The sequence below is a fragment of a genome, unplaced genomic scaffold (genome assembly GCF_019419815.1).
Source record: "Pyrus x bretschneideri cultivar Hongxiangsu unplaced genomic scaffold, Pyrus_bretschneideri_v1 Contig27, whole genome shotgun sequence".
NCBI classification, from domain to species: Eukaryota; Viridiplantae; Streptophyta; class Magnoliopsida; order Rosales; family Rosaceae; genus Pyrus; species Pyrus x bretschneideri.
The window spans coordinates 5,046,566-5,062,500 of NW_025999579.1; the positions used below are offsets into that span (position 1 = coordinate 5,046,566).

Sequence of the window (15,935 nt, forward strand, 5' to 3'; positions counted from 1 at the left end):
GTCCCGTTACTTGATATCTGAATGTTTGTTTTTTGTGATTTTTGGCATATGCGATCTCGAAGCATATACAAACAAGTTTAACGGTTGGATCGTTGAAACTAGTTTCGTAGAATGTGTATCACATCAAAACAGTAGATTCACTAACCCTTGGAGTTTATTTATACTTCCATTAAGTATAACATAAGATTTTGTGGTATCTACTTGTGTAAATGTTTTAAATGGACGATCGAATTAGTTCATTGTATTCATATAGGGTTAAGGAGTGTAGCTGTAAAAAATTATCAAAATCGGAGTTAAAATAACCGTTAAATCGTGATTTTTCTTTTATAGCCGTCAAAAAGGTTTGTCCCGTTACTTGATATCTGAATGTTTGGTTTTTGTGATTTTTGGCATATGCGATCTCGAAGCATATACAAACAAGTTTGACGGTTGGATCGTTGAAACTAGTTTCGTAGAATGCATATCATATCAAAATAATAGATTCACTAACACTTAGAGTTTATTTATACTTCCATCAAGTATAACATAAGATTTTGTGGTATCTACTTGTGTAAATGTTTTAAATGGACGATCGAATTAGTTCATTGTATTCATATAGGGTTAAGGAGTGTAGCTGTAAAAAATCATCAAAATCGGAGTTAAAATAACCGTTAAATCGTGATTTTTCGTTTATAACCGTCGAAAAGTTTTGTCCCGTTACTTAATCTCTGAATGTTTGTTTGTTGCGATTGTTGGCATATGAGATCTCGAAGTATATACAAACAAGTTTGATGGTTGGATCGTTGAAATTAGTTTTGTAGAATGTGTATCCTATCAAAATGATAGATTTTAATAGAATTGTGACAAACATTTTTGCGCGACGCAGGAAATTTCGTCGCGCAAAGTATGTTTGCGCAACGATAAGCACTAGTGCTAGTTTGGCGGTGGGCTGGGGCCTAACGCCTAGACGAACTATGCTGATTTTTAATTTTTTAGCAACGTATAAATATAAACGTCAACTTATACTTAAAAAAAATACATAATTGTATTGAGATACATAATTTGAAAAAATGACATAACTATAAAGTACTAGAACATATGGAAAACATGGGTAACATGCATATAATGAGCATTCATTCAAGTATTTAACAAAGTCTTTTACAATTTCTTGAAAAAATAAAATGCAAAATTAAAGTTATCTATTTTCTGTCTAAGTGAGAGTTGCGACTTAGGCGGGCTAGACGGGCCCCTAGGTAAGTCTAGGTGTCATTTCTTAATTTTCAAACGTCTAGAGATTAACCGTAGCGGTGGTTAGTCGCCTAGTGTTGGAGCGGTGGCCCCGAATATTAGGGTAGGCACGTGTTGGGCGACACCCGTGACAAAGCCATTAAAAACATGTTTACCATTAAGAATACGTAATTAGAACGGATTAAACCAAAGCATAATTGTGTTCAGAGCATACAACTACTCAAGAATAATAGGAAAGAATTATTATGAAAAGGTATGAACAAAGAAATGATACCTATACTAAGAGGACTCGAGATTACTTATGTTGTAGACTCCTAATGTCGGGATCATGTGCCTCGATCCTAACTCTTGAGGGGGTGTAAAAACATAAAAGGTGAGGGGACCAAAGTTTATAAAAATAATACTAGTAATAGGAAAACCATTTTCCTTATGAACATACTATCCCCCTGTTTTGAAAACATATATTATACTACATATAGGTTTTATAAAACCCTAGCATGCCACGCAAAACCTTCGTAAAACATGTATGTGTAAAACCATGCTTAATAATGCTGAAAACATTGCCCGAAGGTAAATCCGTAAATCTCATCAATGCAGTACTCAACTAGGGGTATCATAGTCGCCTGAAGGCAGTACATGTCCATCACCCAAAGGTGAAGCTATATAACCTGTCCATCACCTGAAGGTGAAGCTGAATAACCTGTCCATCACCCGTAGGTGAAGCTAAATCAAATAGCATAACATCCACATCGACACTAGCCGTGGTTAGTGAAGCTGTCTGACACTGCTTTCGGCGATGAAGCTGGGGGTATATAATATATCATATCTCACTCCTCCATCATTTGTGTCCTATGGCCGTAGACATCTATACCCGTGATGTGCAGATGTGCCGTATGATAACCCACTAGATAAGTACTAAAAACGTCTCAAAAACTCATATTAAATCTCGGAATTCAAATGCTCAAAGCATCATCTCATAAAATCATCTCATAAAATCATATAACTTTCTAGTTCAAACCATCATCATAACCATAATAAATCCATATCCGTAAATCCACTATTTCATAAATCATAAAAAGCCATGATTCGTTTCGTAAACTTTAGTAATATGTAAATTCGATAAATCAATATATTTCATCAACCGTAAATATATAAATTCGGAAAGCAATATATAAAACATACTTAAATCATGAAATGTGAAATGCATGCTAGGCTAATATTTTATAAAAATGTATAAGTTATGAAGGGGTCCACTCACATATTTTATTGCCTGAGAACCGCTTGAACTAGAGAGGATGAAGTCGCTCCCCGCCAACGCGCCTAAACACAATTATGGACCTTTTAGTAAAACTCTACTAAAACATTAGAATTTGAGAAAACGGATGGCGGATTCGAATTCGGCATGTTGAGGAACCTAAGGAGGGACCTTGGGTTCTTCCCTCATATGCCGCTGTGTGGTGGCCGGCTGCTCCGACTCGCTGGAAAATCAAACAACTCCAAAAATTCCCAAATTTTATAGGAATGAAGATCTCAATGAGAGGAACAACTTTCATACCTGTTACTAAGGCCAATTTAGCCAGGAAAAACCCCAATTTCACTCAAACCCGTCGAAAACCCTAAAAATGGTGGCCTTTGATTCGACTTCTTTGGTGCTCTGCCGCACCAACCAAGGCTTGGAACTTGTTCCTGAGGTTAGGGGAAGTATATTAGTGGTGGGAATCAAAGAAAATCTTTGCAGGAACGTCGGATTCGCCGCAATGCACCTATGAACCCGTACGGTGCATTTCTACCCACACCTGAGGCTAATTTGCATATATTTTTGGGTGTAAATGGACGAGGGGAGATCGTGAAATGTTTTCTAGGTGGTGGATCAACTTAATTTGTCAGAAAATCGATGAAATTTCACCGGAATTGTGCATTAGAATCGGGTCAAGTCGCAAGGAAAAGCAGGGTCAAGGGTGATTCGGTACTTCTCCTCTCTCTTCCTTCCCTCCTCTCTCTCCCTTCCCATTGGTTCCCTTTTCACCTCCTCCTTTTGATTAGTCTGGTTCCTCCTTTTCTCTCATTTTTTTTTCATCTCAGCCACACACGTGGCACTTCCTGACTGCTTCAGATTGTGCTGGAGCCTGAAGGTTAAATTTACTAAAATACCCCAAACTTTAAATGTTAATAACTCCTTCGTTATAGCTCCAAATTACGTTTCGTTTGTGCCCACACATTCGTGACGACGAGTACTATGATAATACGCCAAGAAAATGGATCTTACGTGACATGACAAGGTGGTCAACAAAGTGAACGCATTTGCCTCAAAGGGCATTTTCGTAATTTCATATTTTAAAATTATAAAATTGTAATAATTGGGGACGGGTCGTTACACCAGCCATCTAGCGCAAAAACGGTGGCCAGCCGCCTAGCACTTAGGTTGCGCTATGTGAATGTAAGAGTAGCATTTTTTATCTTCTAATAGGTTTTGGTTGGGGGTTTGATGTCAATTTTAACTGTTATAGAGGGCGTCTATGTGCCCTAAAGTTTCATACATAAGCAAAGATAGGGAGAAACGGAGTTTTGCGAACTCTCTCTGGAACTAGAAGACCAGTTCGAGATCTTCGAGTATATTCGACGGTTCAATGTGTCTATTGTCACTTCGCCCAAACATGATATCATCATGACCTCTCTTTTCGTATTGCTAGGGATGCTTAACGTCACTTTGCCAACTGGCATTACCTGCGCTTTTATATCATGCTAGCGTATTTAATGATTTCTTGTGATGAATATATTCTAGCTACCTTTCTCCGGCTAACGCGTGCCCTAAAGTTTCATAACATAAGCAGATATAGGGAGACGCGTAAGATCATGATTGTTTGCATACATGCTCCAGCACCATATTTTGTTTTGTCTTCTCCCCGAGAAGATTAAACTGGTGGACTAGCTAACTAATCCCTTGAAGAAAACAAAAATAAAAAGTTAAATTAGTGTTTGTTAATTGTTTCTTTAGCTGACAAGAATCGGCAGGCCGGATGTTGACTATGGTGAGCGAGGAGGATTTTGCTGATGTTCCCAAATTTCTTTGAATTGACGTGTTGGAAAAAAGTCTGTAATATTTCGTTTCTTGTGGGTTAAGGTTATGTGTGTGCACGTAGATGATAATGTTATCTTTCTGACTTATTGGCCCTAAAGACTAAACAAAAATATTAGTAACTATCAATATCGGGGACACATAAACGGTAGTTCAAAGAGGGGGATGATGACGAAAAGGATTTTGTCGACATTTTGCTTTCAATTCCGAAAGAACACTTGGCTGGCCGTTTTCCTATTGAAACAGTCACCTATAAAAGCTCTCATCTTGGTAAACTCTCTCTCTCTCTCTCTCTCTCTCTCTCTCTCTCTCTCTCTCTCTCTCTCTCTCTCTCTCATCTTGTATGTTAGAGGTTAATATCTTAACCAAAACATTTCGTTCTTGTAGGATATGTTTGCTGCTGGCAGTGATACAACATCTACATTCCTAGAGTGGGCAATGACTGACCTTTTGAGGCATCCAAGGGTCATGAAGAAATTGCATAAAGAAGTAAGGGGAATAGTTGGGAACAAAACAGGCGTACTCAAGCACTTTTTGAAGGCGATGATGGAGACCTTTCGCTTACATCTACCAGTTCCATAACTAGTGCCCAGGGTACGACCCCAGAAGTGGAAATAAGTGGTTATTATAACCAGTATATACAAAAATACTGATTGAAATTGAATCAACTTGGTACTAGGGTTACAATAAGCTTAAAGATAACACAAGCATGTATGTTATAATTACATGAATTGATACAAGAACTCCTACTTGAATGAGACGCCATTGAAGAAGACATAAGGCAGTCTTCTACTCCCAGTACACGATAGTCCCTTTTCTGTGTGAATAGGTCTCAATCACTCTTATGGTTTTTTACGTATGACAGCAGGAACTATAACATCATATATATAGTTAGGGCTTTTACTGCCTATTAATAGTTGTGTATCCCCATCATCTTAATTATGATTGAGTCATCATGATTCAATATCTTTGCATTGAATCCCATAAAGGGTTCCTATAATTAATTTAGTTGCATGGAGTTAAGACTCCATAATCCTCACGATATCGAGATTTACTAGATCACTTGTATCACAAACAATCCATAAAACAAGTTAATTGTAATCCAAGTAATCTTTATTATCACTCATCATCCTTCATTAGAACTTTACAGTTATGACATTACTTTAGTCTAAAAGAAAGGTTTGGAATTGGCACTGTAGAAATAAACAGTGTTTCAACCTGAGTTTCAGATTAATTGCAACCATGCAATTGATCTGTCTGTTGGTTTTGGGTCAGCGTCCCGGCCCTCAGCCAGGCCCAAATGTGTTGGTTTTGGCTGGGAAGCCCGGCCTTTAGCGAGGCCCAATTTATTTAATTACATTTTTGTCCATCGTAGATTACGATCCGATGGTGGGGATGGTCTATTAAGAAGGGTAATTTTGTCCTCTCAATTTTGGGCGAGATAGGGGGTCACCGGGCAGGTATCATTTGTTGTCGTTTCGGGGAGGGTCTGCGAGAGAGAGAGAGAGAGAGAAAGATGGCGATGGAAGGAGAGCGAGGGGGAGGGGTAGGGGTCTCGGCGCTGTTTCTGCAGATGGGAGGGTCGGTATGGTCAGAGAAGACCATATGGGTCGTTGGGATTTCAAGGAGACGGGGTAGGGGTCATCAACAAACCCTACTGAGAGTAGGGTGTGCCGGATCTTGCGTTGCACACCTCCAATCCAAAGATGAGTTTCTTTTTTAAATTGTATTCTTTAATGGTGCCTTAGATTTTCTAATTGTTTAGTATGTTAGGTCCGGTTTTGGGGGATTTCTGATTTTATAGAGAGAGATGGATAGGGAGATAGAGATAGACAGAGAGATGTATGATTTGGTTATCTTTTATTTTTTTATTTAAATTTATCCATATATAATGTGGGTATAATATAACAAAGAATTGTGATAAGCCAGTATGCCATACGACTTTGAAAGCATTGATTTTGCTTCTCATTCCTTTGTTGATTGTTTTTTATCCCATTTCTTGGTTCCTTATGTATTCCTTGGTTCTCTCTAATTTTGCTTCTCATTCCTTTGTTGATTGATTTTTATCCCATTTCTTGGTTCCTTATGTATTCCTTGGTTCTCTCTAATTTTTGGCTGTGGGATGATGCTTGCAGGTGAACTATATGCACGGTTTTTTGGGACGAGTTAGGAAGATCCACCTGAAAACAGCATACAAGATAGAGAACTGGTATGCTGCTTTGTCTTTCTGTTGGATTTTGATGTTTATGTTCTGCTACTAAGAGGATTTTATAGTGTTCTAAATCTGTTTTGTAAATGTGCTTAAAGATTGGACATGTTCTTGAATATTAGCCATGTTGTTTGAATTGGATATGTGATTGAATATTAGGTATTTAGTTTGAATTGATTTGGATATGTGGTTTATTGAACTGGAATTTGGATATGTGCTGATATGAATTGGATATGTTGAATTAGAGATGTGCTACTTTGAATTGGATAGGTTGAAAAATGACAAGCCATTGTATATTGACTGTTTTTTTTTTTTTTTTTTTTTGCCCCAAATTTACGTAAGTCCCAAAGGTTGAATGTCGTTGCAATTTGGATGATCAGCCAAAACTTTAGAAGAAAATAATTAGAAAACATGACTCGGGAGAGAAATAACAAGTCCATCATGTATTAGAAAATCATTTTTGCCCAGTGATCGAAATCATTACAGGATTAAAAACTAGAATCCGACTTTGGAAGAACTTCCATTTTCTTCTAATAGCAGCTTCATACATTTAGTCTAATGTTTTTTTTGTACATTTTTAACAACCAAATCTAAAATCCCTCTGTACTTTAAACTTCCTCCTCCAGACATCACATTAGAGAATTATAACTATTCAACATTCTTGGTGCATTGGCAGATTACTGATTGTAGCATGGAATTTTAGCAAAGTTCCTTGAATTATTGAAGCCTTAATGCTTTCCAAATGTTTTACTTTGATTCATTGTCTCCATTTTCCATGGTACAAGTTTACATGATTGCAAGCCGATGGAAAGAGATAGATGTAGGGAGAAGCTGGAATTGGGGAGAGAGACAGTGAGCAACGGGTGCAGTTGCTTTTTAAAGATTTGTTTGAAATTGTTTCTCCAGTTTTTTTATTTTATTTTTTCCTTTTTCTTTTTCTCGAGTTCTTTCTATTTGTTTGGAATTGTTTCATTTTTACTGAGATTCTTTTGGTCCCTGCCACTAAACTCTGATTTCTGCTGAAATGTGACTTTTGCTATTAATTTTGTAAACTAATTAAGATGCTTAATGTTCCCTTAATTGTGATTAAGACAGGGCATATGAGATATTTTTCGTGTCAAAATTCATGTTGGTAGTGTTGATTTTCCTATTTCAGCAAAAGATTTTTATAATAGTGCATACAACATCCAATTTCCCTAATTTTATCACTTATTATTATATTTTTCTTCCCTTCATACTGTCATGACACTTTGTTGGCTGTGAGCATGCACATATTGTGTATGACATATGCAAGTATAAGAGTGAGACAGGAGAGTGTCATGTAAAAAGATGGATGAGTTTGTTCTATATTGAGGGCAGGTGAATAAAAGAACATGCTTCTGGGATGATCCATATAAAGACATGGGGAATACGCTGGCTTGCTGGCTCATGTAATAAGGCAGCCAGAAACGCATGAAATAAAGGGTCAGAAAAGGTTGATATATTTGATGTTCCACAATATAATTTGTAGGACTGTTGTATAAGATTCTACCGAGTCTGTTCCTTTGGAACTACATGCAAAAGAAAAACCATTAATGTCTTAGTTCCTATCGGTTACTCTCCCTCCACTCCCCCAAGTAAGTTAGGGCATCTTCCAAGGTCTTTAGTTGTTTGATAGAAAATTGCTTTGATTCATCGTTTCTTATCGGATGGTTTGATCGTTTGGTTGTGAGTTTGTTCTGTAAATTTTTTTTTCTCTGCTATTAATAGCTTAGCACATGTGGTAGCAGAGTGATTGTGTTGGTAGCTTATGTATTCAACTGAATTCAAATGACACAATGAGTTTGATATTCAAACAAATGTCTGTTGGTTCAGTTTTTCAGTCTTTAAAAACTGTCATACCAATTTGAATATGTAAGTTTATGTTTATTCTTAGGTGAATTGTTGTCTTTTTTTGCTGATAAAAAGTTTACAGTTTGGCTGTGTAAATGTGTATGGTTTTATACGTTTCGCTCGCTTGACAATTTGATAATGGCTGAAGTGCATTCTTTAATGAAATAAGTTTTCCTTCCTCGATCGTGAATGTCTTTTTGGTATTTTGCAGATCAAAACAAAGTGAAAGCTTTTGACTGTGAATTTTGCAACTGCTGCCTTGCTGCTTTGGTAAAGTCTCAACTTCTTGATAATATCAATTAATTTGGCCTGTGATGTTAGGGTCTTGAGTTGAATGCATATGCTACATGGCATAGGTCTAACATGATTAGAACTTTAATATCATGATGTGTGATGCTAATTAAGCACAATATGAGTATCTGTACCAAGAAAAACACGAGGAAAGCTCGCTTCTCTGTCTCAGCTGCTTCTCTTCTTCTCCCAATTCCTCCGAAAGCCCCCCTTCATTTTCATTTCTCTGGTTCTTCTCCCCCAACTCCAAAAACCCTAAACCCCAAATCATGGATTCAAAGCTCTTCGCCAGAACCCTAATCCGAAATGCGATGGTGAGCAGGTCCTGCTACACGAGCAGGACCAAGTAGCTGACCCTCTACAACAAAATCAGCCTGCTCGGAAACCCTAGCTTGAATGTGGTTCCAGAGATCGACGACTGCGTCTACAATGGCAACAAAGTCCGAGTCACAGAGCTTCTGCGCACCATTCACGACCTCCGAAAGCGGAAACGCTTCTTCCAAGCCCTCCAGGTTTCCATCTTTCTTTCTTACCTTGCAATTTGTGTTATCCCCTGTTTGGTTGCTCAGAAAATGAAAGAAAATGAAAGAAGCATCAAAGTAATTAAATTTTAGACTAGTTAAAGAAAGTGAGTGAAAGAGGGAATTAGGATTTTTGTTAGTTAATGTGTTCGTTTGTATCATAAGTAATTGGAAATTTGTCTGCTTTCATAATAATGTGTTATGGGTTGCAGATTTCAGAGTGGATGAATCAGAAGGGGATATGCATATTTTTGCCGGTTGAGCATGCCGTGCAGCTGGATTTGATTAGGAAGGAAGAATTTTGCACAAATTGTTGTGAAATAAAGCCAGTTTGAGTCTGTGGGTCAAATCATATTGGACATTGTTGCATCATGAAGCATGTGGTTGCTGGGAAGTTTAAGCTGGGGAGGAAGATTGGGAGTGGGTCTTTCGGAGAACTCTATTTAGGTATGGTAATTAGTGCTTGATATCCTTTTTTTCCTTAGAAAATTATTCATTGTGTTAATTTAATGTGTTTTGTAATGAAATTGCTCTTCTGGTGTTAGGTGTAAATGTACACAGTGGGGAGGAGGTGGCTGTTAAGCTGGTATGTGATCGATCCTCAAATCGTAGTGTTCATTTATAACAAATTCACCATTTGAATTGGGTTGGTTTGTGGGTGTGGATTTTCAAGCTAAAAGATTTATGTGGACCATCTTTTTTTTCTTTGGAAAAGTAAAATTTGAATGTCGTCATTGAATTGTATTACTCATCAAGTTTCAGGGCATTTTGCGTTTGAAGGATTCAAAACTGCTGTAAGCTAAATGGGTGTGAAACAAGATGGTGGCACTATTGACACTGTGCCTGCAATGGAACAGGTACGCCTGAAAATCAACTGATTATATTTTATTACGGAAATCAACTAGTTTATATTTTTTGTAGCAGTCCCACAAGATCTGCTTGCAGTCATGATTATACTCAATCTCATTGAAAATATGTTTTTTAGATGTTTTGTTAGGTGGAGATTTTCGAGTTTTGATAGTTTGGTATTTTAGTTATGATAGCACTGGATTAAGCTCTAACCTTTTGTACATTACACTATTTAACTCACCAACGTGAGAGCTGAACTTTAGGCTCTTATGTGCACATAATTTTCTTAAAAAGGGAATGAGAAAATAAAATGGCAGTACCTTAATTTGCAGGAGAAGATTTCTGATGAGTTAGATAAGAGAGTGAAGAAGTTTCTTAGAGGAGCAGAAGCAAATTTGGAGGTTTGGCCTAGAAACTTACACATTGTTATTTGTCACTGCATCTTGGATTTTGTGTTTTCAGGGCTTGAAAGATAAGAAATTGAAGGGCCAACTTGCTGTTAGAGAAGAATTGTATGGAAAATCTGCACAAGCTGCTGCCAAGGCTGAGAAGGTGATTTTTTTTCCTTAATGTGATATGTTGGTCTGTTCAAACTTTAACGGAAGGGAAAAGAATCTTACATAGAGTCATGCTTAAGCAGTAGACTGGATTTTGTACTCTCTCTTTTTCAGTCGTGTACTGTTGTAGTACATGTTTCTCTGATTTACTGGATTTAGTTTATAGAAGTGATATTCTACATGAAATCTTACTTCTCCTGTTCTTTTAGTCCATGTAATACTGATAACAATTGAAAAGTTGATGTTTTTAGTCATTTGTCTTAATTAATCAATGAATTAGGTTTTTACCTTACATAAAATTTTTAATTATAATTTTTGTGCCCTGATTTCATATTAGGCGCCTTATCTTCATATGAAAACCACCATTTTCAATTTTTTGGTAATGTTAGCAGGTGCTTCTCAAATTCTCTCTCTCTCTCTCTCTCTCTCTCTCATTTACCATCTTATGATTCATAGCGATTGCGGATTATAGCAGCACTTTGTTTTGATTTGTAAACAAACTGTATAATTTTATCTTTGTCTTGGGTTACAGTATAACGTTTAACGATTGAATTTGTAAGATGGTTTAGCAATTTTTTCAGAAACTTACTATTCCTGCCAGAGGCCCAAGTATTATGTCTTCGGCTTTTCTACTTCACCTTTCTGTGTTTTTCCTCCATGTAGTAGACTTATTACTTGAAACTATGATATTGATGACACATTACGATCTACAAATGGATGTTTCTAATAGCATGCATAGCCATATATAGCAAGCAAAATTTGACTTCATTGGATCTTAGGTATTATGTCATTTTAGTTGCTTTGTGCAGAAACTCATCATCTGTATTCTATGTGCTTCCGTTTTGTGCAGACGATTAAAGCTGCCATGCTTGGTGAGATAATGGATTACTTGAAGTTAAGGCTCCAAGTAAAGGTAGACTTGTTTCAACTATAATGCATGTTTTCTTTTTCACATGAATGATAGAATTCCTAATTACTCAATCCTCTCATCTATGTCTAGTGTATTACATTCAATTATTTGCTGAAACTTTTCTGTTCTTAATATGGTCATTAATTTTAAACAATTTTTATTCCATACAAGCTTACTTTCCTTTGATATTAACATTTTCTGATAAAATGGTAGAAATCCACTTGCGTTTGACAAATAATTGTCATCATTATAGCAGTACAATGCACATCCACATAATTGAGCATAGTAAAGGAAAAATTGAATACTTCTTATAGACATTTTTTTTCAGTACTCCCAGACCTTCTTGCATTGTACAAAAGGTTCGGAATTTCTTTTTAAATGTGTCAATACATTATTATTATTTTTTCTTTTGTGCTTTGGCAATGTGACTTATCTTGCCAAAAGATGTATGTGGGTTTTGAGGGTTCAGGGATCCCCTTTTCTCAAGATTACTGGATTGGTCCTTACCTCCATGTGTTGTTGAGTCCAGTGAGAGCTGGTATGCATAAGAACTTTAAGTAATCATTGCCATAAAAAGTAGAAGTGATGACTCACACCAGGAATTAGTTATCTCATCAGCAGTTTTATTTTTATCCAAGATCGAATTTGATACCTGTGGGTGTATATAGGTTAAATCGATTGTTAAGATGGCAATTTATTCACTTTTCAACGTCCAATATCTCCATCTCCCTGTTCTGGATTTTTACTTACTTGAAATGAATAGATTCTAGGCTTTTCGTTTAGCAAAATGAGCAGTGGATAGTGCTAACTCATTTTTTTTACATTCACAACAATATGGGCACTTTTCTTGGCAATATAGTGCTTAGCTTAAAATTAGAATGTGATTCAGTTGTATTGAATTTGTTCGATTAACCATTGGTCCATTTATAGTTCATTGAATCTTTTGAATTAGTAAGCTACTGTATTGCGTCCTTTAGATTTCTTAGTATGGTATTGATATGGAAAACATCATCTATCTGTTCTATTTATCGCATGATATAAGAATCAAAGTAGACGTAGCTTCCCTTTGGTGGCCTTTTTTGTGTTAGCAGATGCCATCAGATAGGCAAAAATGTATCGGCTACAAAGTGCAATGAATGCTACAGAAGTTTTGCCATATGCCTTCATTTTGGCATTGCCCTTTCTGTGACAAGTAAGCATTATAATTTCACTTTTTGAAATGATATTAAGTTGACTTATGGAATAATATAGGGTTGTGTCATGCATGAAAACTATGAATCCATTTCATCATGCATTTTTTAGTTGCAAGTTTGCTTCACAAACCTCTACGGTTAGCTTCCGTACAGTATGTTGCAAGTTTGAGGATATCTCTACATCTTAATTTTTGCTCTCTCTAGTTGCTTCAAGTTTGTAATTTTACATGCTAAATTGCCACTTGATTTGATTATAAAAATGTAAAACAAAATCCGTCCATGATTTACAAATTTGTATTCGATTTTTTATGTTTGTAAGGTATATGTTGCACAAGCATGTAAATGGTACAAATTATTTGGTTTTGGGCAGTAAGCTTTGAGTTTTACAATCCTTGCAAGGGGATTGTGACTCAGGTGAACACATTTACTGTAGAAGAAGTTATGCATGCATTCTTTTGGCAATCCTTTCCTAGAACTTGTATTGATCCTGATATGAGTCCAACTCTGCCAGCAGAAGCGCGACGTTCATGAACTATTTTCTTTCAATTGCTCCTTGAACACGAGGGCGTACTAGCATAAATTTTTTGGCACAAGGTAGCATAAACTGCTTATCTTATCGACCTCTTTCACTCATGTATCCCTCTGTTTGTTCATAATTGTGTTGAATTCATTCAACTTAAATGTGTTTCATTCATCTGATTACGCCTAAAACAAATCGTTCCGCAGCAACGCGCAGGTGTAATTTCTAGTTAAAGCTAAGACACAAGTTTTGATCAATGTATGGCACATTGGAAGAGATCCCAAGTGTTTTAAATTTCTTGCTCTACAATATTAATTAGGTTTAATTTTCTTCTAAACCTAATTATATACGTAGAAGGTTTAATTTTTATATAAAATACCAACCGTTGCTATTCCATTTCTATAATAATTAGGTTTAATTGTTCTTCACCCGGCAAAAAAGGGTTTAATTTTCTTCTTTAAAACTAGGGAACTTTAACGAAAAACTTATGATACTGTTCATTTTAACGAAAAATCACATTTTCAAACTAAAAAGTCAATTCTGGTACTATTCATTTTATCTTTTATTTTGTCATTATCGTTAAAATTCAAAGTTTTCAAGCTATTTTCATTAGTTTTCTTTTAAAGCTATGATCCTTGTTTTTGCAAACTTTTATTTAATTTTTCCTTCTCAAAAAAGCTTGATTATATCAGGGAAATTTATTGATATCGGAAAAATGGTATACTTATTAGATAGAGGGATATAAACCTAACCTCTTGTAATACAAGAAAAAACACATAAATTAAAATACATGAAAAAAATGGGGGATATAAACCTTACTCCTCTAGAAACAAAAACAATAAAGATACAAGGAAAATTGGGGGGCATGAAACCTAACCTCTCTAAAGCAGAACAAGCAACATCACTAGGTTAAGAAAAAAAAAGAAAAAAAAGTGAGGTAAACTTGTATATTGAGAGGCACATTAATTTGAGAAGAAAAACCCCTCCACCCACGCAATCTTTCACCTTCACATTGCTGGCCATTTCCCTGATCCTCCGCTACAACCACTAACAAAACCCATATTGGAGCATTTGTGTCTGTCGGAACTCTTTTCTCGTGTGGAATTGTTTGGATGAAAGAGTCCTTACCCATTATTTTTCCTGTTTCTTTCGGTCCAATACCTGATTTTTCTTAGGTTCGATTCTCGCCAAAGGTAAATTTGAACTACATTATTATTAGCTCATTATGAGGTTAGGCTCATCCCCTTCTCTTTAGTGTAGATAATATCTTTGATTAAAAAAAAGTGCCTCAGTAAACCATTCACTAGCAAAAATGAAAGAAAACATATCGAAAACGGTTAAATTTAATGATCATTTTATTCAATACAATATAATTTTAGACACCAAACGTGGTCTGAAAACGTTTAAAAGCAAGGTTTAAACGCGGTTTGTTCGGGAAGAAAGTAGCCTACTTGTAGTTGACGACTAATTCTTGGATCTTGGTTCTTTCTTTCCGCATTGTGTGAGTTTAGAGAGTAAAGTTTCTACTATTGTAGTCCAAAAATCAAGTCTTATGCGTAGCTCCTAATCCATTATCATCATTTCAAAAAAAAAAAAAGGGGGGGGGGGGGGAAGAAAGAGAAAGTCACCTATGCGTGCGTTGATTTTGATATGGTGAGGGGACAAATTTGTAACTTCATGTATGTCAAAGAATTTTGTTATGGCTTAAACTTTGTCTGACATTGAACGCATGCAACAGAAAACCATGAGTATGTCATGTGAAAGGCTTGCGTGTGAAACAATGGGATCCAGACCCAAGCAATTGCTTGGGTAAACAGCATTTCCGCCCATGGAATTTTGCTATGGCTTAAATTTCCGTCCATGGAATTTTGCTATGGCTTAAACTTTAAATCCACTCCAAAATTCCTCATGGCTGGTAGAGCTTTGGCAGCAGCCTTGGCGAGCCAGGCCCAGATTTACTTTGTTACATCAACCACAATTTTATTTATTTATTGACTTTGTGTTGGGCGTGTGCGCTATATGCGTCCGACAGAGAAGGTGGTGCGACAAGAATTTTTATGTGAGGCCAGCCGCAATGGTTGGTTAGGCTCTCAACGGCTAGTTTAACGGCTTTATTATACGTGACGCAATTGCATCGTCTAATTCAGATCTTGACTTTAATCCAACAATTTATATTTTCAACGATAATAAATTAAAAAATTGTAAAAAAAAAAAAAAAAGGTTGGGGGGAAACATTTAAAAAGGAGAAGAAAAATCAGAAAAATAAAAAATTCCGAAGACTCTTTCCAAATATTTTTTTATAAATAGTAAATACCATTTCCTATTCTTTACTTCCCACCACATTTACTCTATGCACTATTCATATCCTTATTTTCTACAGTCCTATTTTGTTTGTGCTTACAAAAATGGCATCGAAGGTGGAGCCAAAACCAGAATGGCATGGTCGACCGCTGAAGATGCTTTCTTGTTCTTTCAAATTTCAAACCTCCAATGTTAAGTGTGTAAGGTCATGTATAACAAATTGTCTCAGAAGAGAGCAGATTTATTTCTTCATTTTACTTAAAATGGATATATCACACACCCTTATCCATGTATGAGCATATGAAATGAGCACAGAAAATATGTAAAGACGGATCTGTGCCTATCCCTTTTGCAAGTTGACTGTAACTATCTACCTATCCCTTTGCAACTGAGTTCGATAGCAATTTGA

General features: G+C 36.2%; 1 protein-coding gene across 12 annotated transcripts; it reads left to right on the top strand.

Moving 5' to 3' along the window:
• The first annotated feature begins 6,362 nt into the window (after nucleotides 1–6,362).
• On the top strand, nucleotides 6,363–13,621 carry LOC125467963. 12 transcript variants are annotated; one of them, XR_007259651.1, is made up of 12 exons: nucleotides 6,363–6,512; nucleotides 8,596–8,654; nucleotides 8,998–9,187; nucleotides 9,409–9,643; nucleotides 9,742–9,782; nucleotides 9,959–10,053; nucleotides 10,378–10,446; nucleotides 10,508–10,597; nucleotides 10,940–10,994; nucleotides 11,453–11,515; nucleotides 12,604–12,704; nucleotides 13,076–13,621. XR_007259651.1 is itself a non-coding variant. In XM_048587606.1 (10 exons), exons 6-10 carry the CDS (start codon nucleotides 10,000–10,002, stop codon nucleotides 12,646–12,648), a joined length of 321 nt encoding a protein of 106 aa, XP_048443563.1. In that variant the 5' UTR covers nucleotides 6,363–6,512; nucleotides 8,596–8,654; nucleotides 8,998–9,187; nucleotides 9,409–9,643; nucleotides 9,742–9,782; nucleotides 9,959–9,999; the 3' UTR covers nucleotides 12,649–13,621. The 12 variants fall into 12 exon arrangements, 1 of the variants encoding a protein (XP_048443563.1); XR_007259650.1 differs by lacking the exon at nucleotides 10,940–10,994; XR_007259657.1 differs by lacking the exon at nucleotides 10,940–10,994 and having other exon boundaries at nucleotides 13,217–13,621.
• The last annotated feature ends 2,314 nt before the right edge of the window (nucleotides 13,622–15,935 follow it).

Excerpts from the sequence above, each read along its gene's own strand:
- LOC125467963 (XM_048587606.1), top strand. The coding sequence starts at position 10,000 with ATGGGTGTGAAACAAGATGGTGGCACTATTGACACTGTGCCTGCAATG. Across the intron at positions 10,447-10,507 it reads GAGCAGAAGCAAATTTGGAG|GGCTTGAAAGATAAGAAATT; the intron begins GTTTGGCCTAGA and ends TTGTGTTTTCAG. Across the intron at positions 10,598-11,452 it reads CTGCTGCCAAGGCTGAGAAG|ACGATTAAAGCTGCCATGCT; the intron begins GTGATTTTTTTT and ends CGTTTTGTGCAG.